This window comes from Fusarium subglutinans (genome assembly GCF_013396075.1).
Source record: "Fusarium subglutinans strain NRRL 66333 chromosome Unknown NRRL66333_c0000227, whole genome shotgun sequence".
Taxonomy (NCBI): Eukaryota; Fungi; Ascomycota; class Sordariomycetes; order Hypocreales; family Nectriaceae; genus Fusarium; species Fusarium subglutinans.
In genome coordinates, this window is record NW_023502290.1 from 1 (window position 1) to 26,696 (window position 26,696).

The following is a 26,696-nucleotide window of genomic DNA, read 5'->3' on the forward strand; positions in this document are numbered from 1 at the left end:
AAAGAAAGGTTTAAAGTAATATATCTAAAGGCAAAGAAAATACTTATTACTACAGGCATTAAAGAAATATTTACCTAAATAGTTAATAAAGGTTTAAAAAGATAAAAATATAATAAAAGACTTACTTAATAGGTTAAATTTATTAACTATAAACTTACTACTAAGTATTAGGCTTAGGTAATAGCTACTTATTATAAAAAACTAATACTTAAAAACTAGGATATTATTTTCTTTTTTAATAAGATCTATTTTTCTTATAATAATAAGTAATAAGCCTAGATATTTAAACTTCTAGGGACTTATTAAGAGCTAAAAAATCTATAAGTTTATAAAAACCCTAAGGAAAAGGACTAAAAGAAGCTATATACTTAGGGTTATATTAGGGTTAGTTATAAAAGTAAACTAGTTTTTTATAATATTCTTACTAATAATAGTAAAAAAATAATATAAAAAGTCTATAAAGAAAAGATATTAGATAAGTATATTAGACCTTTTATTAAAAAAAGTTATATATTTATTTTAAAGGAAGATAATAATTCTAAATACAGTCCTAGAGATAGAAACTATATATCTAAGTAAAAGGAAAGATATAAACTTCTTTATTACTTTAACTACCCTTATAGCCTTAACTTTTCCTCTATAAAGACTACTTAGGGATTCCTTAAAGCTAAGATAAGTTAAAGCTAAGATAAGAAGATATTCCCTTTAGAAGGTTAAGGTATTAAAGATAGCTGCTTAAAAGGCTTGGAATAAGATCCTTTAGAAGTTAATTAATAAAGCTATATATAGTATACTAAAATAACTTCTAGACTATATAAATTTAAAAGGGAAAAGGACTGTCTATTAAAGCTTACTTTAGTAATTATAATAATATACTTTTTAATTAATTCTAACTATTAATTATATTATTAAGAATTAATTATAAATGCGCGATTTTATTATAGTATTAAGGGCAGGTTTATTTCTTCTATTACCTGGAGGCTTAGGTAGTAAGTTCCATCCCTTTAAATCCGAGGGAGTACCAGGTACCCTGTTATATCAGGTCAGACTAATCAAATTCATATATCAAAGGTACTTTTCTTTATTAAGAAGATATACTAAGATATAGGTATCTCTGATTATGTAACTTACAGATCGTAACTTTTATCCTTACCATTATACCTCCTTGAGGCTGGTACTTTGTGGCGTAATGATCGGCAGCCAATCAAAATTAGAGTCAGATCCACTTAAATTTGTATCTGGTGCTCCCTCGGATTCAAAGGGATAGTCCAGTGGAAGATTGGTTGGTTGTACGGGATAGGTCAGCTGGTGGATGATGGGTGGGAGCAGGGCAGAGACAGACCCAACAGGGCATGTATGTTTATGCCACCTGCCGTTGGCGGTCGCTGCCCTGAAGAACAGTACAGGGTTCCTCAACTTCTTAGCGTCAATCAATCACATCCATCCAATCAAATCCCTCCATCGTGCCGCGGGGCACCACCAAAAGCCCTGCATCGGCTGCTGCCCGCCGTGCCTGGCACCCCGCGCCTGGTCTGCTGCTTGACCACGTGATTTGGCGTTTCAAGGTCTTTTTTGGGCGCGTTGTCTCAACGCGTGTCACGTCACATTTCAAGGAACTGTCAAAAAGGATTGTTGGACTTGGTGGCTCGTTCAAGTTTCGCTCTCGTCTTGTTGCATCTTGTTTTGTCTTGTTTCCTTTGTCTTTTTGATACCCATCATGAAGAGCATGCGAGGGTTGCTGCACACAACCAGTGTCGAAACTACAAATGAACAAAAGACTACATTCGCTACCACTTCTGTTGCTGGACACAAAAGAAGTCTATCAATAGCTGGAGAAGAACACCACTTCAGGACTTCTGCCTCTCGAGCGACTGTTCCGTTTCAGCGAGCTGTCAGCCTCCCCTCTGCCCCTCCTCGAATTTCTGCGAGTCGCATTGTTCGCCTCAATGAGCGAGTCGGGCCGTCTGAGTATTCTCAACGGAGGGCTATTGCTGCGACTCCGACATCGTCTTGTGATCCTGAACTCGAATTAAGCCATTCTACATATGGACTTCATCAACAGCTTGTTGGTAATTTTGCTTCACTTGGCATAAAACAAATATACCCATGGCAAAAAGCTTGCCTCAAAGGTCCTGGGCTTCTGACAGGAGAAAAGAACCTTGTATATTGTGCACCAACTGGCGGTGGCAAATCTCTTGTGGCTGACGGTAAGATGGAAATATGGTAGTGCGTGGATCTTAGCTAACACTTGTAGTGCTCATGCTGAAAAGAATTCTGGAAGAAAAGGGAACAAAGGCCCTCCTTGTGTTACCATATGTTGCTTTGGTTCAAGAGAAAGTTCGTTGGCTTCGTAGTGTGGTACAAGGTTTACGCTTCGCCTCTGAAACAACGGTCGATGACGACAAACGCATATGGCGTAGACGAGCTGATAAAAATACAGTCCGTGTCATTGGTTTCTTTGGGGGTGGAAAAGTTCGAGCAACTTGGGCTGATTTTGATATTGGCGTGTGCACATTGGAGAAGGTCGGTTTCTAGTACCGCGATCCCATTCTGCCAAGCAAGTAAATTATTGACACTCCAAGGCAAACGCACTCGTGAATACGGCTATTGATGACTGTTCGATCTCCAAGCTCCGCGCGGTTGTGCTTGATGAGTTACACATGGTTGACGATGATCATCGAGGCTATTTATTAGAACTCGTGGCGGCCAAACTGCTCAGCCTGGAGCAGCGTGTACAAATTGTGGGCATGAGTGCCACTCTCCCGGTATGTTGGTCGGTCGACTTCGTGGTGCATTTTGAGTCGTCTAATTTGGTAGTAGAACATGGACATGATGGCTCGATGGCTCGATGGGCATTGTTACGAAACTCGGTATCGGCCGGTTCCTATCGAGGAACATCTCGTGTATGACGGCAACATTTATCCCGCAGGTTCTACAAGCAGTCTCATCAAAACGGCTGCACAGCTGAACAGTCGGTCTACACAGACACAGGCACCGATGAGACCCATCCGGCGAATCGAGCCATCCACCCACAAGGAGCTTCGCGACCCAGTATTAAATGCAGTGGTCACACTTGCTCACGAGACCGCTGTTGCTGGTTATGGTGCCCTCGTCTTTGCCGGGAGTCGTGGCATGTGCGAGTCTGACGCACGATGGATTAGTCGGGCCATGCCCCGGCCACATGAGCTCAAGGCTGACGTTGTTGATAGTAGGATGGACTTACTGGGAGAGCTTCGTAGTCTTCCCACTGGGGTTGATCCGGTATTGGAAGAGACGGTCCTTTATGGCGTTGCATTTCATCGTAAGTGAGACATCCGTTTTGCAAAATCGAGCATGTGTTCCTAATTGATATTAGATGTAAGTCGCTTTGGCCGACTGAAGCCCACAAACATTTCTGATTATATAGGCTGGCTTGACGACCGAAGAGAGAGCTCTCATAGCGGCAGCTTACGATTCTGGAACACTATTAGTGTGCGTCGCGACCTGCAGTCTGGCTGCTGGTATTAACCTGTAAGAGTCACTGTTTCGATTGTTAAACACTTCATTTACTTTTGCAGGCCAGCAAGAAGGGTGATTTTACACAACTGTCGAATGGGGCGCGAATTTGTTGGACCGTCGATGCTAAGGCAAATGCGAGGGCGAGCGGGAAGACAGGGGAAAGCATCTATCGGTGAAACATATCTCTGCTGCCGCGAAAATGACCTCGAGCAAGTTGTAGATCTCATGAATGCGGAGCTGCCGCCCGTCGCCAGCTGTCTTAACACTGAGAATCGACGTATCCAACGGTGCGTATGTCCTATAAAAGCACGAATAATTGCCCGCTAATATATTTCAGTGCACTGCTAGAAGTCATATCCATACGCTTAGCTACGAGTCATGAGTCCATTGTGGACTACTTCTCGAAGTCTCTGTTGAGTCACACGCATAGCGCCAAGTTTGTCAATGATTGTATCACCTCAAGCTTGGAAGAGATAGAATCAATGGGTTTTGTGACCTCCGATTCCTTGTCCATGTTTACAGCGACACAACTAGGTAGGGCAATCGTGGCATCAGCTATCGATCCCGACGATGGTGTATTTGTCCATAGCGAACTCAGTCGGGCGCTCCAAGCCTTTGTGATGGATGGTGAGATGCACGTCTTATACACGTTCACACCTGTCCAAGAATTCGGGGTTATGGTGAACTGGCAGGTCTTTCGGAATGAAATGGAGAGTCTGGACGAGAGTGGTTTACGGGTACTGAGGCTTCTGGGCATCAAACCTACCACAATACTCAAGCTGTAGGTCGTGTTCACGGCCACGGGGTACTCACTGACAGCCAAATAGTGCTCAAGGTGCCACGCTTCGTGAGACGACGCCAGAGGAGAAGCAGGTTGCTCGAGTACATCGACGCTTTTATCTCGCTCTCCAATTGCGGGATCTGTGTAACGAGATTCCCATTCACATAGTGGCACGCAAATACGACGTGCCTCGTGGAATGGTTCAGAATCTTTCGCAGACTTGTCAAGGCTTTGCTGCAGGAATGATCAAGTTCTGTGAACAGATGAGCTGGGGGTATGTTCATGACAACTTTTTTTATCATATAGCTAACCGCAATCCAGAGTAATGGCCGCAGCTCTTGAACACTTTTCAGACAGGCTCGTGGCTGGTGCAAGAGCTGACCTATTGGCCTTGGCAAAGATTCCCTTCATCAAGAGCCGAACAGCGTGAGTGTATTGCTCTCAGCAGAAAGTAGTGTCGCTTAAATATCACAGGCGGGTATTTTGGGAGAACGGTTTTCGTACCGTGGCAACGATTGCGAATGCAGATCCCACAGAGCTGTTTCCTATATTGATGCAGGTTGGTCTTCCGATTTGTTACTGAAAATGCCCACACGGGCAATACTGATTTTTATCTGCAGGCTCAACCAAATAAGATCCGTTTAAAAGGTAAAGACAATGAGAAATACGAAGAGAAACTTCTTGTCAAGGCCAAAGTCATATCAGATGCTGCAAGCAAGATTTGGAGTGAGTTGTCTTGACCTCTGTTTCATCTGACACGCCTAATATGGTTCCCGAAGAACTCCAAATGCAGGCAGAGATGGAGGAGGAATAGGCACGTCCAGAAACTGCATTAGTGGGCAATAACAGGGCTGGCGAGCGTTGCAGAATCTTACCACGACTTACATTCTGGTGAGCACAGGCCTAGGGCGGCAACAAAAGGAGAAGAAGAAGAAAAGTCGGCCTTGAGATGTGAATGCAGGTGTGTGATAGATGGCTGCATCCAGCGTATCGAGTGGCCTATGATTGCACGCCTAAGGGAGACATGTGCCTTGCGAGTCGGCGTGTGTACTGGCAAAACATTGATCACGAACACCAACTGTAAGGATGGTGAGTTGAATCGCCCTCCGAATTGACATTGATTCATGGTGCATTTGTCGTTTGCAGACGCGCGTCGATAATATGCGTGTGAGCGGAGGCATAGTTCCCAGGTTAGGTAGGAATTGGATGAATTTACCCCTGTTCTAGTCCAGCCGGCTTGCCGCCGCCTCTCACAGAGAATTGGGCAAAGGATTGAGAAAATGTTGCGTTAGAGGAAATGAATCGGGGAATGTCCCTTGTTCGTGCAGGAGGCGTGACTGATCATTTTCCCGGTGGCCTGTTTGCTGAGAATGTTCAGAAACTCGATGAAGACCTTACCTATCAGCGATTGGTCTTTTGGTGACCAAGCATTGTCTTATGCCAACCAAGCGCTTGCGCCGCTGCACGTCGTCTGCGCCTTGCTTATTCTGCGCCAGAATACAGCCAGACGGTTGGGCGGCTGTGGCACTCAATTGGTAGCCATCTACCATCCACATGCTTGACTTGTTGTTGGCTGTTTCTAGGCTTAGACCGGACGCCAAGATGGTGTACAGTATGTGTGTGTGCGTGTGGTAGATGCCTGCCTATGTCTATTTCTAGTCCTATTTTCTACGGTGTTTCGGGAGATAGAACGTTCTGAAAGCCTCATTTTGCTCTCTTCACGCGCCCTCGCGCCATCCCTTGACTAGAGAAATACTGGTCTGAATTGGATCAGTACTTGGTAGCTTTGTTATGGCGGGTGATGCGGGAAATGCAGAAACTGCAGGCTCAACCGTCACAGTGCACACCTTGGCCGATGCTATGGGCGTTCCTCAGCCTCGGGTTATCGTCATTGATAGAGTCTACGAGGAGGAGAAAGAAGAGCATATCCTTAGCACAACAGAAGACCTCTGGGTCAGTTCAGCAGACGGCCGATATTGCTCTGCGCCTGTACCGATACGAGTTGGTCCTTTGAACAACATGCAAACCTTCTACGTGTGTAAAGGTATCGATCTATTGAGATGGAGGCCAGTTGAACTAACAGGGTTCCAGGTTCACAAAGATATACTTGTTCAGGCTGAGTGGTTTCAAAAAGCCCTATGCGGAAACTTCAGAGAAGCAAGTGAGCAATTCATTGATCTGCCAGAAGAAGATCCGGCTATTTTTCATTTTCTTGTTGCATTTCTATACGAGGGTTGCTATGAACCTATCAGGCCAGCAGCGAGCGTTTTAGGTAAATCAACTGGCTTACAGCCTGATCCTGACCCACGAGTACTGATATCGCAGTAGAACCAGAAGTCGATAAGGGAAAGGGTATTGAAGTTAACCCAGAGCCAGGAGAGGCTTCTGACTCGAGCTCGTCAAGTAGTAGTAACAGTTCTGGGAGCTCGGGTACCTCATGGAGACGCCGGCGTCGGGCTCGGCAAACGAGACATGCTGAGGCGGAAGAAGCCCAGGAGAAACATCCGGGACATCATCGACCGGGTTGCTCGTGTCCTCGATGCCTCGCTCGGCGTGACTTCTCGAGATGCTGGCAATGCGGGGCTCAGCGATCCCGCGAAGGCAATCCTCCTGTGCCTGTGCCTTATGGTCGAGGAGCTCCTAGAAGAGGGATCCATCCTCCAGGTGTTTTCCCTCCCCCTGTCAGCATTCCGATGCCTCCTCAACAGAGCCAACCGGAGCGTATCACAGGCGAGGATCTTCGGACGTGGTTCCTAGCGTATGAGCTCAACCTCGACGTTTATATTTGCGCGACACGTTATCTTATGGACGACTTTCGAAAGGCAGTGATGCGGTCGTGTGTTGATATGCTCGAGACAGCAGGCTGGGATGCGGCACAGCCAAAGATGATGCATCTTTGCAGAAAACTCCATCGCAGCGTGCCAGAAGTTGATGACTTGCTCAAGATGGTCCTGGCACGCGTTGGGTTCCTTCAGCCGCTTCTCTGGAAGCGAGCCCCTGTAGAGACAAGTGAGTTCTTGGTGAGCAACCCAGAGCTCGCTGCTACCATTCTACGAGAGACAGTCATGAGGCATTCGCAGCCGACGGCGGATTTGCCATCAATGGAGCATGTTCATACTACGGCTTATGAAGACGAGTGGCAGAACTTAAGTCGTGCACCTGCCCGAACACGAGCCTATCACTAGTCATTACCTACTTATAAAACTCGATGCGGTTTGCGGTCGTTGTTCTTTGCTGTTGTGTCTACACAATGGAGGCCAGTTCGGTACACTATGAATATAGCCACTGGAAGTTTTTAAGTTTTTTTTTTTAACTTGAATGAAGTAGGTACCAGCTCTCATATCTATCTCGCCTTTACGTAAAAGTATTCCTCTTGGTAGCCTTGACTTCTGCAGGTATGCCAGTCTTGCGAGACATCCAAATCTAGTCAATAACATCGTCTCTCAGGCTAAACAATTGCTGCAGCACCTCGTCCGACTTCGCTCTCAATGCCGAGTGATACATGACGTTCGTCTCAAAAGTCTTTGTACCCTTGACAAGCTTGGCTGTGTCTCTTGCAAAGTCATAGTCGACGTACATATCCTCAACGAACGAAGCTGCATATACAGGAACTTTATTCTTATGGAGCTTCTCCTGATCGTAAAGAGCGGGCCAGTTATCACGATTGGCCAATAACTCAGCCTCTTGGCGAAGTATCTGGAGCTCTGGGTAAGTTTCGAAGTGAAATGGGAAGATCATTTCTCCAGAGAAGTAGAGGCATCCGCTGGTAGATTCCGTAGAGTAGTTGTCATTCAGCCAGGAGAATGGTTTGAGTTCTTTTCCAATGCGATTCGCTGACCAGGCGGAGGCTAAACCAGGGCCGTCGCAATATATGGCCTCGTGAAGGATGGCGTATATGATGTTGGTATCAAATGGGTTCCAGCCTTCAAGTGGTACTAGGGATGCTCTGTTGAAAAATCCAAACTGATCGAGGGATGCTTTAAGAGTCAGGATGGTAGAGTGAACCTGGTCGAAGCCACCATGGCTTCCAAAGGAAATGCCTATGGTCAGGAGACGAGGAACGGTGAGGACACCGCCAGATGGCAGCGGAATACTGCCACCTTTACTCTCTATGAATTTAGCCACTTGGCGGACGTTTTCGACGTCCTCTGGGAATTTTTCGTAGTACTGCTCATTGCGCTGTATGACCCGTTGGAATGTTGCTTCATATACTTGGTCAGGCTTCTTACCCACGGGGGCTAGACCGCCAGTGAGAAAGACTTCCCGAAGACCTTCTGGGTGCATGGACAAATAGGATAGTGCGATGAAACCTCCGTACGACTGGCCAAAGATGGACCATGGTTGTTTGGCAGCGGGCCATGAGGAGGTAAGATACTTCCTTACAGCTTCGCAGTCCCGGACTGTGTTGTCCTGGCGCATGAGGCCGAGGTACCGAGTGCGCCCTTCAACGTCTTCAGATACAAGGCTTAGCATATCAGCACCAACTGGTGTACTCAGGCCAACGCCGCGATGGTCAAGTAAGAGAAGCTGGTATCCCTTTGCAAGAGCGTGGCGGGTGAGGGGATGGTCCTGCGGTTCACGGTTGCCAAAGCCCGGTCCTCCCTCAAGATAGACCATATATGGTTTTGGGGGCTCGCCAAATTCGTCTTTTGGGCTGTTCTCTGACTCTTCATCATCGGGTGGGAATATGGGAACATCGTGTTTCTTGACAGCACGTGCAAATAGTGTGATGGAAGGGCCCTGGATATCCGTGTAGTCGAGAGGTACTTTGAAGAAGAGCTCCGTGACACATAATTGCCCGGGTAGCACGTGAGATTTCCTACTGACCAGTTCGGCTTGGGGGATGGACAAGTGATCAGGCGTAGACATGGTGACTTGTGTTACAACAGCAGGGGGTTGATAGTATGGTTGGTGATGGTGTTTTAGTGATGGCGGGGTCGGTGGGTAAAATGAATACTGAATGCCAAACCAACTACTCCATGTCTTCTTTCTACCTCTTACCTTAGTACTCTGGCAGCTGAATCGATAGGTCTAGTACCTGGCAATCCAAGATAAAGCATCACTTGACTCTTTCTATACATGGCACTGGCTTATAATGGCCTGGCCTTACTGTTATGTCCTCTGAAAAAGTTCAATTTTAGTTTACCACGTCAACATGCTTTCAAATTGTATTTATAATGATAAAATGGAATACGTGTATGATTTCGTGTTTTTCTGTACGGCTAATTATGCTCAGATCCAGAACATGCAAACCCTAAAGTATTATGGTCAAGCTTATTAGAATAGCCATAACGACAATAAGACCCGGTCGCCTAGACAATCTGTTTCATCTGTTATTACCTGACTTGAGGAATTTACCACAGCGAGCGGTCAAATACATATATCTACAGGGTAGCTTTGGCTCGGCCTGTGCTTTATCTCCGCTCCATGATCCGCTCTGGAGGGACCGGGCTTCGCGCTAGGTTCCATTAGTACCTAGACAAAGAAGCACCTAACTGCTGCCAACAACACATGGTGCAGTAGACCACACTATAGGTGTCTAACGTCGGTAGGTAGAAGCATAGCCTAAGAACCTCTAACGTGGAGCCAAAGGAGCCTCATCGCCATGTCCCGGCCCTCTTGCGAATCATGAACTTCCCGCTCCGAAGTGGCTCGGCTCAAAATTAGGTACTAAGGTACTGAAAGCAACTACACTGTACTCCGTAAAATAGGTAGAAGGACCCTAATTTTTAGCTGCCAGCCTACCGTGCTGTACCCGCTGTCGCATCTGAACAGGCCAATCAGCGTCATTATCTCTCCACTTTGCTGCCGCCTTGCTCTGGCAACAGCACTCCTGTCGGGATCTGGCAAATCTCTTCCTCTTTCTTCCCCATCTAATAAATATTTCATCTCCTCTTCTTTTTTTCAACTTTCTTCTTCTTCTTCTCTTTCTCTATCGCACTCACTCACAGTCAAGGGCATGGCATATCTTCATCTTGCGCACACGTTGGCAGATGCTTTCAACGCCCTTGCTGATGAAGTCCAGACCTTGACAGATCGAAAGACCGTCTTGGAGCACAAGCTTCGCTTTGCTCATGAACAGGTAAGAAGAAATATTTTCTACCCCACGCAGTAGTTCCAAGCCTAGAGCCCGGCTTTTCCCAATACCTGGCTGCGCAACGTCTTGGGATTGTTTCGGCGATACCGGAGCTGTCGGCTTCTTTCCTCCCCCCCTCCCAAGTCAGCATGATGAATATCATTAGCTCTAGATCAAGAGCATCAGGATGAATGACCCTGTTGCCGAGATTGATAACCTATTTTTCTGATATCTGACCTATCAACATCCTCTTCCTCCATCGTCTGCAATGGACCCATCGCTGACTCGAAACCAAAAACAGTTCCAGTATCTGGCTGACAAATATGCTCCAGCCGCGCCAGAAATAGCTGATACCCTGGCTAAGCTCCAGATACCTTCGTATACATCTGTTGATAATTCATTGCCTGTTCCTCTTCCACGCGCGTACAGCTCCGGTTCCCAACACCAACTTGCCCTCGTCATCCGTGACGGGCGCCGAGTAGCTAATCAGCTTGCCTCACTGGGCGAAACGAGTAAAACCACTGGCACTGGCTCCAGCAGAGAGACCGAGTCGCAACCTTCCCACGTAGCCACTTCCATGTCGACAGCGCTAGAACAAGACTTCACGGTCCAAGGAAAGAAGGGCCATCTTCAATGCCCGTTCTCCAAGCCTGCCACGGCTAGCGGCTCTGGGGTTCGCGACGAAGATGCACAGGACACAACTCCGCATCATTCGACGGACCCTATCTGTGCAGCCATGTACGAAGAATCTACTTCTCAGCAAGCCCGCACAAACACAAACGGCTCATCAGCCGTCAAGTGTCCCATTCGTTACATGGACAAACACTCTGCTGAGGAGATCGCCCACTATGTTGAGACGCACAAACATGAACTCCCCCGAAGCCATGAAGTTTGCCTCCGCCGGTACCAACGTGACGAAGATCAAATCAAGAAGATAGATTCCAAATATGGCGATATAGTGAGCATGATTGAAGGGCTGGGTCAGCTTCACCAACCTATGCTACCCGAGGCTGAACAGGATCCGAATCGACCAAATGACGTGGCCCAGCCATCTAACGAAAGAGTTGAGAATTGGGCACAGGCTGTTAGTGTAAACTCGGACCCGGATAATACACAGGTGCCGACTCTGGAGGATGGAGACCGGCAGAGTCATTTCGATCGGCCCCTCAAGGAAGTACGTGTTGGAGAATCGCCCAGTCGGCCTTGGGGAATATCTATTCCAGTCTACGACCTCTCAGGCCAAGGCGACGACCAACCTCTCTCACCACCACCAGCGCCTGTTTGTATGCCGATTTCCGCTCAAGCTGCAGCCAGTGCCCAAGAATCAATAAAGAAGACGCCAGGCAAATGTCCATTTGATCATACAAAATTGGCTGCCATGGGGATGCCCTTGCCGTTCAAACATGACACCCCCCTTCAGGTACCAGAACACACGGTTTCATCCTCACCTCATAAGGAGGGCGGGCCCCCTCCACCCCCTCCACATCAACATCAATATCAATACCAATATCAACATACGGCACCTCCTCAACCTGCCTTCATCAACCCTGATATGACCAAAGGGACAAACGACGGACCTCAAATGATCTTCACTGGGCCTGTTTTCATTGGGTATCCAATGGACCAAGCTATACAATTTATAAACCAATATAGGGGGAACCAGTAATTCCCATAATGGTGGTGCTTCACTTTTCAGTTATCGCATTGGGACGAGAATGCATTAGCGACGGCGTTAGCGAATTTGAGTTTATGGGATGCAAGCGATGGTATTATGAAAGTCTTTGTAAATTTTAATTCACCACATACTGATCGAGTGGACATAGCAGCCGCAAGTTGCAATTGATCACATGCTTTGATTTTGGCGTAACGATATTCAATATTGGCTCTGATGGTTTTGAAAAGCAGTTGATTCAAACACATCGTCGTCCTTGAAGATTCCAATTACAACCGAATACTAGCGCCCAGGGATCCTCCAATATAATGATGCCCAAAACGCCGTCTAGTCCATTTAAAGGTGTATAATCAATGTAACCGAGCCGTGCCCAATATTCATACCTTCAGTATTGAATGATCTTGTCGTTACTATCCCCAACTTTAGTCGAACTTCCCGTTGAAATGGGACTTCAAGCCCTTCGGTCCCCCCTCTTATTGGTGTCTCCCTCATCCTCATCCTCATCCTCATCATCGTGATATGTGCCCTCTGTACCATCTCTACCCCACAATGAAATATCATCGTCCGACATTAACACGGCTGCGTCTTCAGGATCCATGAGCATCGAGTTTTCAGAGTCTGCATAGCCGGCCTCGCCCTCCTCAGCTGATAGACCTGTAGGCTCAAGGCCTTCTTGGCGCGCGAGCTCTTCGGCGCGAGCCATAGTACGACGGTAGATGAGAAGCCCAACAATAAGGCCGACGGCAGCACCCAAAATCATGCTTAAATAATTGATGGCTTTGCTACCGGCGGACATCTTATCGCCCTTCTCAGCCAGCAGAGCAAGACGACTGCCGATGAAAACGTGGACGAGCAGTTTGGGGCTAAAGTCATATTGGCGTCAGCGATCAGGACCGGGCAAATACCATTCATTAGTGAACATACCTTGACAATGCCGTGGAAATGGTAAACGTCAGAGGTGTAATGCTGGGAATAGTGGCGAGGAAGCCATTGCTCAGACTGAACGGAAGTGGACAGAATCGGATAGCCGTAAGATACCAAATTCCCTCCTGGCGCAACACTTGACCCAGAGCGACAAAGCGATGATCCCGACCAACCATGCGATCAACATAGCCGCTTAAAACAGTTCTGCTCGCGAGGAACGCACAAAGGGCACCAGCCGTACATCCGGATGCAACAATGGGCCAGCCTAAGGGAAACCCATACACAAAACCCGCGATTGTGCTCGCGGTCGAGTATCCAACAATCGGAGGGAACGAAGTGACAAAGACCAGCAGAAAGGCCAGAGTCCAACCTCCTGGAAGAGCGCGCCACTGTTCGGCCTTTGGCTCAAGCCATTTGAAGAAGACATGCGAGTAGATGATAGCCAAAATGCCAAGCACACCCGCTGCGACAACACCGATGAGAGCAAGAATCCGCTGGAAAGGTGACAGGCGCAGATACACCTTCAGAACCTGCTCACCAAGCAGATTGACCGTACCCCAGATGCGGCCCACGAAGCTCGTCTTACCACCGCCAGCATAGCTACTACTCGCGCGGCGACGATTCATCAGTGGGTTCGATAAACGGCGGCTTGAGGACGTCGCAGACCAGGGAGGACGGCTTGGCGAGGGAGATGAGCCACGATCTGGAGACAGGGCGAGAGCCTGGGCGGTTGAGTTGTAATCGGCAGGCATCTTTGATGAAAAGATGTTGAGTTTTGATTGACTGAGTAGGAGTTGGAGTTGTGTTCTGACGGGAGCTATGTGGCCATGTCTGTGTATTGGGTTTCGATATAGGTGAGATTCGGAACGCGCGGATGGAAATGAGGTTGTAGTGTGAGATTGAGGACCTTGAGGATAGGGTCAGGATGGTTTTCCGGTGGTATAGAAGATCAGGGCCCCAGATTTACCAGTCAACAATCGTATTGTCGCATTCGATATCGCTCGACGAAAATCCAATGGGCGATGTTGTAGTTACAGCTGGAACTGTCGTCGTCGTTTCATTGGGGCTGCACCAACATGACGTTGCTAGTCTAAGCGAATCGGGAGCGGAAGTGCCCCGCTAAGCATGGCGCTAATCCTGTCCTGTCAAGTGCATGAGCTTGTATACATCAAAGGGTATCAAAGTCAATTCAAGGTCAGGTCGGGTGGTAACTTAATCGACAGGCATCACATGCAACTTTCAACACATTGACTTATAGAACGGAGTCTGATTTTACTGCTTTCTTCTATTTACGTCTCGCGTTGTCATCGACGGCCGCTGGGCCCCTTGGGCGGATCACGCACCAGGAGTCTGACTTTGCCGTCACCGATCTCGACGCCTTGGCTTAGTATGTCCACCTCTTCTTTACCATCTGAGTCGCCCTCCTTGGCGAGAGACTTGTCCCAGCTACGAGCATCGATTCCTAGGATACCCCCCATATTATTGCGGTCTCCAGGAACAGAGAACTCCCGGTACGCATACCTCCACTCGTTGAGAAAGTTCCGGATCGCCCTGCCAACCTTGTCCTTTCCGTTCTTACTATGGTGTCCAGAGCCGGTGATGGCATAAATGGGTTGCGACTCCCTACCGTTTTCCATCAAAACCTTTTCAAGGTAGTCGACAGCTTCTTCAGGGTGAAGACCGTGAAGATCGACATACAATTCCAAATCATTGGAGTTGCCCTTGTTACGTTCCTCGTATAGTTCTTTTGCAGCCTCGCGATGAGCTTTGCGCATAAGATCGTTCTCGCTTTGTCCTCGCAGGCTGAGAGCTTTAGCCGCCCTAGCGTCATTTCGATTCCATGCTTGCGCAGCACTGTGACAGCCAGTCAGCACACGGGAAACCCCCAATTCTTACTGCGAGAAAACACACCTTTGCAGAAACTTATTACGAAGGCCGCCGTGCTTAATGGCCTCCTGGCGAGCCTTCAAATATGCCTTGTTAGCACGCTCACCGGTCTCCAGCCACGGGATATGTTTGGGACTGGGGATAGCCTGAGCTGCAGCGCTGTTTTCCCCATTTCGCGCAACTGTTGAGCTTCCATTGCGCCCCAGCCCTCTCTTGAGTTCGGGACGGACAGGGGTGGGCGAGGGAGACATCTTGACAATATCAGCCAGAGAATTAGGCGCGTTATTCTCCTTGTGCGAATGTCCATGGCCACCGCGCTTGCCGTGATGCTTCTTGCCTTGCTTGATAGATGCAGAACCAAGTGACGGAAAGGCATCGTTGTCATCTAGAGCAGGGGCGGAGATATCTTGCTCTCTGGCCTGATGACGACTGCCAGGCCGAGATCGAGCACGGGGACTGGAAGTTCCCTGGAAATGCTTCAAGCCTGGTGGTGGCGTAATGCCCACAGCAGGGAAATTGTTGCTGCCAGCGAAACCACTGAGATGGTCCGGGGTTCCAGGTCTTAGAGAAGGGAAAGAGTTAAGATCGCCTAACTGTAAACCGCCGTGCTTTGATGGTGGCGTACTGGCACCGTCGAGAGCGAGCTTATTCATAAGTTTGGTAGGATCATGCGAGAAAATGCAAGTCTCTCCCGCCAAGCAATTTCCCATGACCCAATATCTGCAAGAGAAATGTTAGCTTACAACGCGGAGAAGCTCGGAGTAAAACATACTTGCAAAGGTGGTTGCTGAGATCATGGCTGAATCGGCAATCGGCGCGCAAGCACGAACCAGTCGACATGTAAAACTTGCAAATAACCCCCGACTTCGATTGACCTAGAGGAGTAGTAGGGCGATCCACGGATTTCCCAATCAGGACGTTTTTGGGTTCTTCCAATGAAACACCGCCGGGCTGGTTGTCACCTGCTTGGCTTTCCATGAAGGAGACAATCGTTGCGCTGAGATCATAACCATTCTGCGCGAGAGCGGCTTCAATCTCATCGTCCGACTTTGTCTGCCCAAGGATGGAACGCAACATATCATATGGCGACATATCAGCTGACTGTGCCGACATGGACGAGAACTCGGGGGCTGCTGCGTTGAGAGCACTCGGAGTACCAACAGATGAAGTCACGCTAGCAGCATCATCACTCACGAGCCACTCAACATTTTCTGTCTGGTATTCACCTAGAATCTCTGTGGCTGGGGTCGGGTCGCTAGCAAATTCGTATGCATTCAAGTTTGGACTATGAGGAATGACGGGTGTCGCAAGAGCTAGACGTGGCGATGCTCGAGGCGAAGAAAAGGGAGAAACCGTGGAGGAGATTGTCCTGCCAAATGTCGAGGGAACAAAGCCCGGAGGAGCAAGGGGGCTCACGGCCAGTCTTGGAGAGCCCGATATGGGAGTTGGCGAACCGCGCCAGGAGGCGGGTGAAGGACGTCGTAAGATCGTCTGTCTGATGGGAGGGGGTGACGCTGATGTGCCGCCACCGTCACGAAACCGCCAAAGAGCATCTAGTATTGCGTTGTCGAGGGAAGTACCGGTGAGGCTCGTTTCTTTGCGGAAGAGCTCCTCGAGTCTATCTGTCTTATCCTCGTCTTCCAGTGTTGCATCCTGCAAGATCGGCAAGCACATCTCGAAGTGCTCGTCGGAAACCATGATGCCGACTTGTTTTACTCAATGCCGTTCGAGCGGAAAGGGGTCGAAGCTATGGACAGTTTGCTCAGAGCAAATCGAGGCTCACAATAGCGGAACAGGGGTCTCTAAGCTGATGTGGAGCTGATGCGAAGCGCAGCGGTATCTGGAACCGTGTTTCAAGCTTGTACAGTGGTGTTCTGCGAGAAGAACAAGAAGATGCAGAGGCTACATAGTCTTCGATTAGCTTTGCTACGTGTAGATGATATAAGAGGTAAGGCGGAGAAGCTGAAGAACGGTCAGATAGTGGAGAGTTGGACATAGAGTCCAGCTCTAGGCCAGATGGCGACGGGGGTTAGCAAACGGAACTTACAGATTAAAAGGTATGGCAAGAAAAGCAGAAGGAGAAGAATAGGAATCAAGAATAAGAACGCAGAGGAGACGAAATAAAAGTGAAAATGAAATTGACAGTGAAGGCGAAAACAAAGAGAAGCGCAAGCGCATTCAAGCAAAAGATCAATTAGGTCCAACGGTGAAAAGGAGGAGGAGAGGATGGGAGATGATGCAGTGGTAGGGACAGCTTTAGACTAGTCCAATCACTAAGGTAATAGAAAGGTGGAGGGTGGACGGGAAGCCGAGTGGGGAGTACACGGCCCCCGGGAAGCGCTTCAGGGAGACGAGATGCTAAGCTGTAGAGGGTTCGTGAATCAACTACAGTGGCGACCTTAGGTACTAAGCTAGGCTACCTGAGTGGCAGGTTGAGGAAAGTTGCCATACACAATAAGGTACCTTAGGTAGTAGTAAGTACTTAACATTAAGGTGGTATGTATGGAGTGGAGGTGCACCCCATCTTCATCACAAGTGTTATTTGTTGATTAATAAGTTAGGGGGAAAGTGATTCAGATCGTGTTTCGGAATTGCAAGACGTCAGCTCTGTTAGCAGAGACATCCAGTATGCATAGGTCCATGTGTACATTGGCTGATTGGTGCCTAGGTAGAGAACCTATTAAATACCTAGTGGATAGGTATGTATCCGTAAGTTAATAACTGGCAGCCCGGACAGAATGAGGCAAACGTGAGGTATGGTTGGCCCATTATCAAGCTAGATCCCTTGAGGTATTGGTCGCTGGTTACACGTATAAGGCCAATAAAGGGTGAGTATATAGAGGCTGAAGACAATATTTACACTTTCGGTATAATACAGTACAATCACCATTGTCTTAACTTTAGTTATTGTTTCAATATTTAGTTGCCTTACTTCTACTCCGTAGCTGGACACTCATTCAGCCAAGCCAGCCTAGTCTTGCATGGCAACGTATTCGACAACGACTATCTGCTTTCACGTTTATCGCTGGTGATTAAATAATGGCAATCTTAGTTGCTATGATAGATCATGCGATATTTCCCTGTCTTTCTTTTCTTTCTTTGGCCACGACAGACACGATAAATTCGCCTCCTAGTGTGAAAAAGGGGTGCACAACCATAGGTAGTACCTACCTTAGTTAGAACACAAATTGCAGGGACAGAGAACCTCTCCTTTCCTCCCGTCCGTTTTGGCAAGGTCATGTTACCAGGTACCAACTTGGATCTTACCTTAGCAAGGTAAGGTACTGTTTCCAAAGACAAAGGAAACTATCACATAGCCTGATTGAGTGGTTCCGAGGCTGAGTAAGAGTCTAATCGCAACAACATGTGTAGATGTTTCAGTTCTAATGAATAACACATTCTATCTATCTCTCAGGCGCCACATACATGCATTATACCTAGAGTTGATCGTTGTACAGACCTTCGTTCATCATTTGACTGCCAACTGCCCGGTTATATCAGGCTCATAGCCGCAACTCTAGTGATTACTAGATAGTTGCTGAGCGTGATCACAGCTCCTGATATGATATCTTGCAGGATGGGGGGGGCCTTGCTTCAGCTAAATCCCCTCATATTTCGCTTCTTATTACCAGAGAAAGGAGTCATAAATCGCTAAGCTGGATTGAATTGCAAGGGTAGAAAGGGCGAGTCTTTCTAGGGTATTTCAATATCATCACCATCGCCGCCGAAACCAAAACTGAAACCATCGCCTCCTTTCTGCTCTTGTTTATGGTCTATTCCACCGACAGCAGCATCCCATTTACGTTTTTTGCCGCTCTTCGTATCGGCCAGGTCCAGGGCTTTGTCCAGAACTTCTGGGTAGCTGCTCTTCATTCTGTCCATGAAGAGTTGAAAAGGATCCGTGACTTTATCCTCGAATCCGCTGACCTGGTCAGCCTTGTCCCGCAAGAAGGAAACGACTTCCGATACAAGATTTAAGCTCTGTGGCACGAAGTTCTGCGTAAGTGCAATGCCGCTCTCGAGATTGACCACTAGATGCCACCATCCGCTGGGAATATGAAGAATCTCCCCCGCTTCGCAAATACCCTCGACGCAGTCGGGAAGTTGTCGTGCTTCTTCATGAAAAGTGAGAAGCCACTCCGCAATGCTGAGGGGACTGGTGACTTCGCTGCTGTCATCGGAAACATAAACACCGGGCACCTGTGTGGCTGGTGGGAACATTATCCAATACTTGGATCCTTGAATTACAGCGTTCCAAGCACTCGTTGCGTTGGGGTCTTTGTGGAAGGTTGAGCCACTTCGCTCAGGACCGACAATCAGCCATCGATGGGCAGGGCGTTCGTCTCCAAGAACCTCGAACAGATCAGGACCAAAGCAGTCTGGTCTCCAGTATGCAGTGCCTGGCTTCTTACCGACTCTGATGCCCATCTTTTCGGCAAATCTCCGGTCAAAGAGATACAGAGGGCTTTCGTCGCTGTTGTTCTTCATGTATGTGTGGTAGGTTGCGAATGGCCAGTCAACAGCCTCAGCACGAAACTCGACCTCGGCAAAGGTCTGGAGCATGCTATCGAGAGTCCACTCCTTATATACTGGCCATTCCCGAATGCAGTTGGTAAGCACGAATGGCTGCTCAGTCCATTTAGCAGCATACTGATCGTAAGTCAGGTTCTCGAAGCGACGGATCTGGTTTGTCTTGGGAATATGCGAGGTGAACCGGGTAAGAATGACATGACTGCAGGCAAATGGCCGGTGAAGGACATCTGAGAAGACATTACTGCAGTCGATTTTGGTCCCTTGGTCACTGGGCAAACCTAAAACAGTTAATCTCCATGATCCTTGCCATCGGATATCCTTGCTATCCAGTGGTGGTGACCTTAACAGAACTTAGTTCAACAGCTACTTCAGAGTGCCTTTATGTCTCAGGCGACTTACCGGAGAAAGATAGGCTTCCAAAATTCATCGGAGTGGCAAAAGGCATATAAGAATTTGCAGGTGTGGCCAAGCTTCAAGAGAGCCGCAGCATCAAACTGCTCTAGGACAAGCGAGATAACCTCGTCTGGCAGAATTCTCCAGCTCCCAATTGAGCGCCTCGCATTGCGACCAGTGAAAAAATACTGGTTGCCTAATGGCTTGAGTCCTAGCGGATGAGGAGGAATCGAGTCACTTTGGGAAGTTGACTCATATGTGTCGTCCCTCTTATCACATAGTGAATCATGATGGCCAGTGCCAACGCTGACGGTAGCTGAAGGCATCTGAGTGGTGCCGAGCCCGCGTTTGCCTGGGCTGCTGTAGGATATATGGAACAAGTAACTTGTAGAGAGAGAAAGGGAAGAGTCCGCTAGGAATAAAAACTCATGAGAAAAACGAGGAACCTCTACGTTGAAATCACCCAGATATGGCGAGTTCTACCTAATTTAGTGTGGGCGGAAGAAAAATTCGGCTGAGGAATGGTTTCCGGCAACAGCCTTACGGGGAAAGATGAGACTAGAGTTACACTGCAGCTTGACTGTTGCTCAAAAGCGAGGCTACGCTGACTTTCCATAAGGTAGCTTTAGCTAACTTCGGGTGCCTGATAAAGGTATTTAACGATTGTTTATTGCATACCATACCTACTAAGATTGGTAAATTGGTAAGGTTAGTAGTTTGTTAAACCACCAACTGACTGACTACTGGGTACCTGCTGTATCACAAGCTGAGTGGCATGGTTTATCCTTCCTCTCAGCGAGCGAGGGATTATCTTGGATAGGTATGTGGTAAAAGATGACAACCTCGAAGACTGATATACCATGCTCTACAGTTTTGGAATATAATTGTTATAGTGCATTTGCAACAGGAAATGTGAACAGAAGTAGGAGTCACCCACCTTCAAGACACCAGGCGGTTATCATGTGTATTCCTCAAGTACGGAGTAGGTATGGATGCGTCAACCTATATAGGTATGGCAAGCTTCTTCTTGAAGCTGAGAGCAATGACATGGCCCCTCGGGGGCAAGAAAACTCCGGCCTGAATATAGGGTATCAAAAAATAAACTGAGCAAAAGATATCCTAAATCTAGTAAAATTACCCTAAATATCTCCTAAGTTACCTAAGTCTTTTTGTCATTTAGGATTAAGGTCTTGAGTCTTCTTTCCTTCCCTACCTAGATGGCACATGCCACACATAGGCAGGCTACAATCAGTCGATCAGTCACTGGAAACACCATAAAGCAGCGTTGTAGGTGGCGGAGGATGATCCGTGGGTAGAGGGGCACATTTTTTTTCTTTCAAGGTTCTAGCGAGGGGCGGGGCATAGTGGGATGGCTGCAGCCTCTGTTATCATAGGTGGGTGATGAACGTGAGGCAAGGAAAAAAACTTCTTACGTCGCTACAAAAATCAAAGTTTGAAAAAAGAATTAAGGAAAAAATTACTCGCTGTACTTGTACTGTACCGCGCTGTAAAGACCTAACCTAGACTGGTGGCTGCCCAGTGACTGGTGAGTGCGCAAGGCAGAGACGCCGAACCAAATGTACCCTAATCCCGATGCCCCGCTAAGGTCTTCTATCATTGGTCAGGGCCTCTCTTGAGGTAAGCGGGTGGGCAGCAATGAAAAAAATATACTGCCTCCACGACCGCCCCTCATTCGACTTTTTTTTCCTCTTCTCCTTCATACTCCATCCAAAGGAAACAGCACAAATAACCATCCTCATCCTAGGTTCTTGTCGATTCTCGTCATTCTCACGAGACTCTTGATCCTAGTCGATACCAGATTTTTTTTTTAAACCAAACGACACAACGGCGCAGTCTTCTCGAGTAGAAGTTCTGCCCTCTTTTTTCGCTTCCGTCACCCCGCGATTTATCAACCCTAGATCGAGCTGTGCTTGATCTAGATTTTCCAAAGCCTCAACCGCAAATATGGCTGACAAGGGTCTTGAGGATGTCCCCGAGGGTGAGTTATTGCGTCCTCCACGCTGCCATAGGCTTCACGATGCGCTTGGGTTTCTGAGCTTTTCATGCAATGAGAGCAAGCCACTCTTATCACCATCAGACTTGCTGACCACACATGCCTTGCAGGACAGATCGAGTCCAACTACGATGAGACCGTCGACTCTTTCGATGACATGAACCTCAAGTCTGAGCTCCTCCGAGGTGGTAAGTGTCTCCCACACCTCTACAAATCCCTCGCACGCCGCTCACAATAATCCTTAGTCTATGCCTACGGTTTCGAGCGTCCCTCTGCTATCCAGCAGCGTGCTATCATGCCCGTCATCAAGGGTCACGATGTCATTGCTCAGGCCCAGTCCGGTACTGGAAAGACGGCCACCTTCTCCATCTCTGTTCTTCAGAAGATCGACACCAACGTTAAGCAGTGCCAGGCTTTGATCCTTGCTCCTACCCGTGAGCTCGCTCAGCAGATCCAGAAGGTCGTTGTTGCCATCGGAGATTTCATGCAAATCGAGTGCCACGCTTGTATCGGTGGTACCAGTGTCCGTGAGGATATGAAGGCCCTTCAGGACGGCCCCCAGGTTGTTGTCGGCACTCCCGGTCGTGTTCAGGACATGATCCAGCGCCGTTTCCTCAAGACCGACAGCATGAAGATGTTTGTTCTCGACGAGGCCGATGAAATGCTTTCTGTAAGGAAAACAACTTCTTATCATTGAGACTTCAATGCTAACATTATCTCAGCGTGGTTTCACCGAGCAGATCTACGATATCTTCCAGCTTCTCCCCCAGTCCACCCAGGTTGTCCTTCTCTCTGCTACCATGCCCCAGGACGTTCTTGAGGTCACCACCAAGTTCATGCGTGACCCCGTCCGCATCTTGGTCAAGAAGGACGAGCTTACCCTGGAGGGTATCAAGCAGTTCTATATTGCCGTTGAGAAGGAGGAGTGGAAGTTGGACACCCTCTCCGATTTGTACGAGACTGTCACCATTACCCAAGCTGTTATTTTCTGCAACACCCGCAGAAAGGTTGACTGGCTCACCGACAAGCTCACTGCTCGTGATTTCACCGTCTCCGCCATGCATGGTGACATGGACCAGGCTCAGCGTGACCTGATCATGAAGGAGTTCCGATCCGGCTCTTCTCGTGTCCTGATCGCCACTGATCTCTTGGCCCGTGGTATCGATGTTCAACAGGTTTCCCTGGTCATCAACTATGATCTCCCTGCCAACCGTGAGAACTACATTCACCGAATTGGTCGTGGTGGTCGTTTCGGCCGAAAGGGTGTCGCCATCAACTTCGTCACCGCTGAGGACGTCCGCATGATGCGTGAGATTGAGCAGTTCTACAGCACTCAGATTGAGGAGATGCCTATGAACGTTGCCGACCTCATCTAAGTTCAATCTCAAAAAAAAATTGAAAAAACCAACACGGGTCTTCCAATATCCGTTACCAGGCTGTCTCATCAGCTACTTATGAGTGGACGATACAGGGCAGCCTGACATCTTTGGGAGGAGCTTACGGAGAAATCTCTTGTGGCAGTTGTTGATAGATCTCGTTTCTAGAGTACCGCGCTGGAAGGGCGGCAGGCCTTCACATACGAGCTGCCGCCGGTCCGGAAGGTGACCGCCGGGGAGGAGGTCAGAACTTCGACTTGGCCGCATGGCAAAAGGCTTCGGGGGCAGTCCTTTGCGCCCTTAATACCTTTGGGGGGTGCATTGGGGGCTACCAAAAGTAATGCAACGGTTTTTTTTTAACCTGCTTTTTGTCTCTGTTATTTAGGGTGTCGTTATCATGATGAATGCTTTCTTTTTTATTTCAAGATTCTGACCAAGTTTCGCATGAAATAGGTACAAATGCCAAGTGACCTGATAGGGTGTACCTGAGTTGTGATTCAATAAACATGTCGACATCCACAATTACTATTTATTTATCGACTCCTTTTAAGTGAAAGGTGTTTCTACGGCGTTTAGCGACTTGAAGAATGCTACCTTCTGAATGTCACTGTACGATCGACAAATTAGGTACCAATTTTATGATTAAATAAAGCACCTAACCCGATGGCCTGCGAAGCCCTCGTAAACGAAAGTATTGTGTGTAGCTCGTTGTTCCATCGTCTTCATCATCCTCTGCACATGCTCGAATGTACATCCATAACCAAATTACAGTACGCTTTATACGACTCCTGCTATCTTTGAGGAGAGTGAACAAAGGAAAAGCCAAAGATAAAGTGCACCCGAGTCAAATCTTGGATCCGCCCATCGTAACGCCGTGTGTGGTATCGCCGCCTCATGATATATAAACTCAAACAAGCCGTGGCCTAAAGAACGCGGCTGAAGCTCGCTGAGCCAGAACTAACAAAGTAATCAAACCTGCAATTTTGTCTTTTCGAGAAAATGTCAACACCATCTAGTAGCCCTGACCAAAATGAGTCTGCGTAGGAGGTGGACTCCTGACAGCCTGGCCGGCATAGGCACCAGGGATAGGGACAGCCTCATAAGTGGGTTCATCAGTGCTCACAGGCCCGTGTTGCGAGACTTGGACAGTGGGGATGGCAGGAGGTGAGGCCTCAGTGGGTGTAAAGGCAGATTGATTTAGCTTGGGAGTAGCAGAAGGGGCCTTCATAGGGGGAGCCTGGAGCTTGAAACCAGTCTCCTGGGCAGCAAATTGAGACTTGGGCTCAGCAAATTGGATACCAGGCGTGAAGGTGGTGGGGTTCTCGCTTATGTCGGACAGGTTTCGATAGGCAGCGGGAGGGTGACGGGGAGACATGGCATAGGCGCTCAGAGCGGGGGACTTGGGGCCGAAGCCGGGAGTGTTTGGAGCAGACTGGCTGCGGAGCTGGGCGAGGTAGAGGTCGGATCGAGCACGGTCTCGCATGTCCATAGACTTGAAGAGGCGTCGCTTTGTGTAGTAACGATAGAAGACGACGCTGTAGAGGAGAATGCAGAGAACCTCGATGACCACCTCGATGATGATGCAGATCATGGCCCAGTTCTGAAGACGGCAAACAAGAGCATAGTCAACTTTCTCTCCGAAGACTTCAGATCGATGGTTGTTAACACAAGACCAACCCCACATATCCTGATTCCCGCTGTTGTTCTTCGAGTTCTGGAAAACAACAGCTGTGACGACCCATAGAATCAAGGAAAGAATGAACTGTATGAAGTCAGCGCTGGCTCAAGCCAAGCCCACAAGATGTGTGACTTACCCAGCCAATGGCGAACATGGTATAGTAGGTCCCGACTTTCTCGGCACGTCGATGACCACCTCGACAGTAGGAGATAAAAACAACAATACAAGCGACAAGAGACACGCATGCCATGGCAAGAACAAGTTTCTGGGGCCAGGCGCTGGTGTTCTTGGCCCATGAAGGCATCTTGCTTTGATCAGGCAGAGCTTTGGTAGCGTTAAAGATTGTAAACGAAGCAGAAAGCATGGCAAGGATAATAAGAGAGCAGCTAAAGTTAACACCACGGAGAGCGAACTTGGCCAAACGGACTCGGGCCTTGATTTTCTGTCAAAGTGTAAGTGTGATGTCGCAGAGTCAGTTGTTATGGCCGAGTTACATACCACATCGCGCGCTTGCTCCTTGTCAGTTGACGCCTCGCGCTTCTCCAGGATATCTTCCTCCCGAAATGTTGGACTCAAGGGATTCTTGAGATGAGCAGGCGTCCCTGGCACCTTCATGGCACTCTTGAGTGGCGTCTTGGGAGTCATTGGGACGGGAATGGATTCTCGGTGGCCGATGTAGCCAAAACCAACGTCTGCGGGTTGAGGTTGAGCAACGTGCGACTTCTCGGGGTCGGCAAAGGGGGACCGAGCCTCGACGGGTGAGTGAACGGAAGTAGCCTCAGCAAATCGAGGAGTTCGAGGTTTCAGAGAGCCGTCCGAGGATGAGGATTCCGAGGTACCAGGTCGTGCTGAAGCGAGGTTGAGTGCGGCAGGCCGCCTCCTATCTTCTAGAGAAGGGTCAGTCAGCATCATGGATCGTTGATCGTCGTCAGCTCTCTGCCTCAGATCAGAGACGAACCTGGGCCAGCCATGTTTATAACAGGTGAATGTGTGAGAGCAGAAATATGTCAACAGGAAGATGTGCAAGTGGATGTATAAGAGCTTCGACGCAGTCCAAGCTCACGACCACAATAGAACAGAGCAAATTGCAAAGGAACAGAGAGACCAGCTATCAAAGGATTGGGAGAGAGGTCCGGCCTTGCGGACTCGAGTGGGAAATGGCGAGTTTTGAGGTTGGCGGCAACATAGGGAGCCAGCACTCTCATTCGACACCATTAAAACGCCAGCAACGGGACAGGGCATGAGAGAGGGGGGGGGATGCCGAGAATAGTAACAGAGAATGGCCTTACCAGAAAGAAGGGCGGATAGCAGCAAGACTTGTGATAGGCAGATGCCAGGCGCCCGTTAAGTGACTCGGTTTGGATTTAGACGCCCAAGTGATTGTGAAGATATGAGGTCAAACTCCGCTGGCCTGGTTGGTTTTGTCACTGGCAATCAGCGCTTGAGCAACTTTGTGTTGCTGAGGCTCGTAATACCAATATAGGTATGAACTCTGAGTACTCTGTAGTCTTGAATAACTTAGGATCACGGGCGGAATGGAAATAGAGAGGGGATCACAAGAGAGATTTGGGAAAGCTGCGGTGTTATGTGAAGCGGTACTGTATTGTGCGGACAGGGTGCCCAGTCCCCCCCCCCCCCCCCCCCCCCCCCCCATTGTCCCATTGAAACAACCATATTCGGCTGGAATTGTCCGGGACATCTTTTGCATGGTACCTGGGTAGGTCCCTCATGTCGATTGGCCATGCTGAGCAATATCACTGGATGGCAGAAGTTGCCTGGCGGTTAAAGGACATGGTGTTGAAATGTGGATCTTTGATAGAGGGCATCCTTGTTGTCCTATTGGCTGTGCCAGGCAGCCGCTCTT

General features: G+C 48.5%; 9 protein-coding genes across 9 annotated transcripts; 4 read left to right on the forward strand and 5 right to left on the reverse strand.

The window, feature by feature from the left end:
- Positions 1 to 1,717: 1,717 nt before the first annotated feature.
- Positions 1,718 to 5,093, forward strand: FSUBG_11633 (DNA polymerase theta subunit; the record flags this gene model as incomplete). The annotated part of the gene is made up of 12 exons (XM_036676336.1): positions 1,718 to 2,207; positions 2,255 to 2,523; positions 2,583 to 2,765; positions 2,821 to 3,301; positions 3,356 to 3,500; positions 3,558 to 3,785; positions 3,836 to 4,279; positions 4,326 to 4,553; positions 4,601 to 4,705; positions 4,754 to 4,838; positions 4,900 to 5,005; positions 5,059 to 5,093. The coding sequence occupies 12 exons, from the start codon at positions 1,718 to 1,720 to the stop codon at positions 5,091 to 5,093; spliced, it is 2,799 nt and encodes a 932-aa protein (XP_036532862.1).
- A 788-nt stretch (positions 5,094 to 5,881) lies between these two features.
- FSUBG_11634 (Helicase POLQ) lies at positions 5,882 to 7,464 on the forward strand (the record flags this gene model as incomplete). Its single annotated transcript, XM_036676337.1, has 4 exons — positions 5,882 to 5,891; positions 6,054 to 6,313; positions 6,371 to 6,551; positions 6,608 to 7,464. 4 exons carry the CDS (start codon positions 5,882 to 5,884, stop codon positions 7,462 to 7,464), a joined length of 1,308 nt encoding a protein of 435 aa, XP_036532863.1.
- Positions 7,465 to 7,702: 238 nt separating this feature from the next.
- On the reverse strand, positions 7,703 to 9,148 carry FSUBG_11635 (proline iminopeptidase; the record flags this gene model as incomplete). Its single annotated transcript, XM_036676338.1, has 1 exon — positions 7,703 to 9,148. One exon carries the CDS (start codon positions 9,146 to 9,148, stop codon positions 7,703 to 7,705), a length of 1,446 nt encoding a protein of 481 aa, XP_036532864.1.
- A 1,475-nt stretch (positions 9,149 to 10,623) lies between these two features.
- FSUBG_11636 (uncharacterized protein) lies at positions 10,624 to 12,021 on the forward strand (the record flags this gene model as incomplete). Its single annotated transcript, XM_036676339.1, has 1 exon — positions 10,624 to 12,021. One exon carries the CDS (start codon positions 10,624 to 10,626, stop codon positions 12,019 to 12,021), a length of 1,398 nt encoding a protein of 465 aa, XP_036532865.1.
- A 457-nt stretch (positions 12,022 to 12,478) lies between these two features.
- Positions 12,479 to 13,703, reverse strand: FSUBG_11637 (uncharacterized protein; the record flags this gene model as incomplete). The annotated part of the gene is made up of 2 exons (XM_036676340.1): positions 12,479 to 12,890; positions 12,952 to 13,703. 2 exons carry the CDS (start codon positions 13,701 to 13,703, stop codon positions 12,479 to 12,481), a joined length of 1,164 nt encoding a protein of 387 aa, XP_036532866.1.
- A 552-nt stretch (positions 13,704 to 14,255) lies between these two features.
- FSUBG_11638 (nuclear WD PRL1) lies at positions 14,256 to 16,536 on the reverse strand (the record flags this gene model as incomplete). The annotated part of the gene is made up of 3 exons (XM_036676341.1): positions 14,256 to 14,805; positions 14,863 to 15,558; positions 15,611 to 16,536. 3 exons carry the CDS (start codon positions 16,534 to 16,536, stop codon positions 14,256 to 14,258), a joined length of 2,172 nt encoding a protein of 723 aa, XP_036532867.1.
- Positions 16,537 to 18,531: 1,995 nt separating this feature from the next.
- Positions 18,532 to 20,090, reverse strand: FSUBG_11639 (phosphatidylserine-specific receptor; the record flags this gene model as incomplete). Its single annotated transcript, XM_036676342.1, has 3 exons — positions 18,532 to 19,598; positions 19,650 to 19,711; positions 19,771 to 20,090. The coding sequence occupies 3 exons, from the start codon at positions 20,088 to 20,090 to the stop codon at positions 18,532 to 18,534; spliced, it is 1,449 nt and encodes a 482-aa protein (XP_036532868.1).
- A 1,639-nt stretch (positions 20,091 to 21,729) lies between these two features.
- On the forward strand, positions 21,730 to 23,154 carry FSUBG_11640 (ATP-dependent RNA helicase eIF4A; the record flags this gene model as incomplete). The annotated part of the gene is made up of 4 exons (XM_036676344.1): positions 21,730 to 21,763; positions 21,889 to 21,966; positions 22,024 to 22,448; positions 22,501 to 23,154. 4 exons carry the CDS (start codon positions 21,730 to 21,732, stop codon positions 23,152 to 23,154), a joined length of 1,191 nt encoding a protein of 396 aa, XP_036532869.1.
- Positions 23,155 to 24,166: 1,012 nt separating this feature from the next.
- On the reverse strand, positions 24,167 to 25,803 carry FSUBG_11641 (uncharacterized protein; the record flags this gene model as incomplete). Its single annotated transcript, XM_036676345.1, has 4 exons — positions 24,167 to 24,916; positions 24,969 to 25,274; positions 25,331 to 25,719; positions 25,791 to 25,803. 4 exons carry the CDS (start codon positions 25,801 to 25,803, stop codon positions 24,167 to 24,169), a joined length of 1,458 nt encoding a protein of 485 aa, XP_036532870.1.
- Between the last annotated feature and the right edge of the window lie 893 nt (positions 25,804 to 26,696).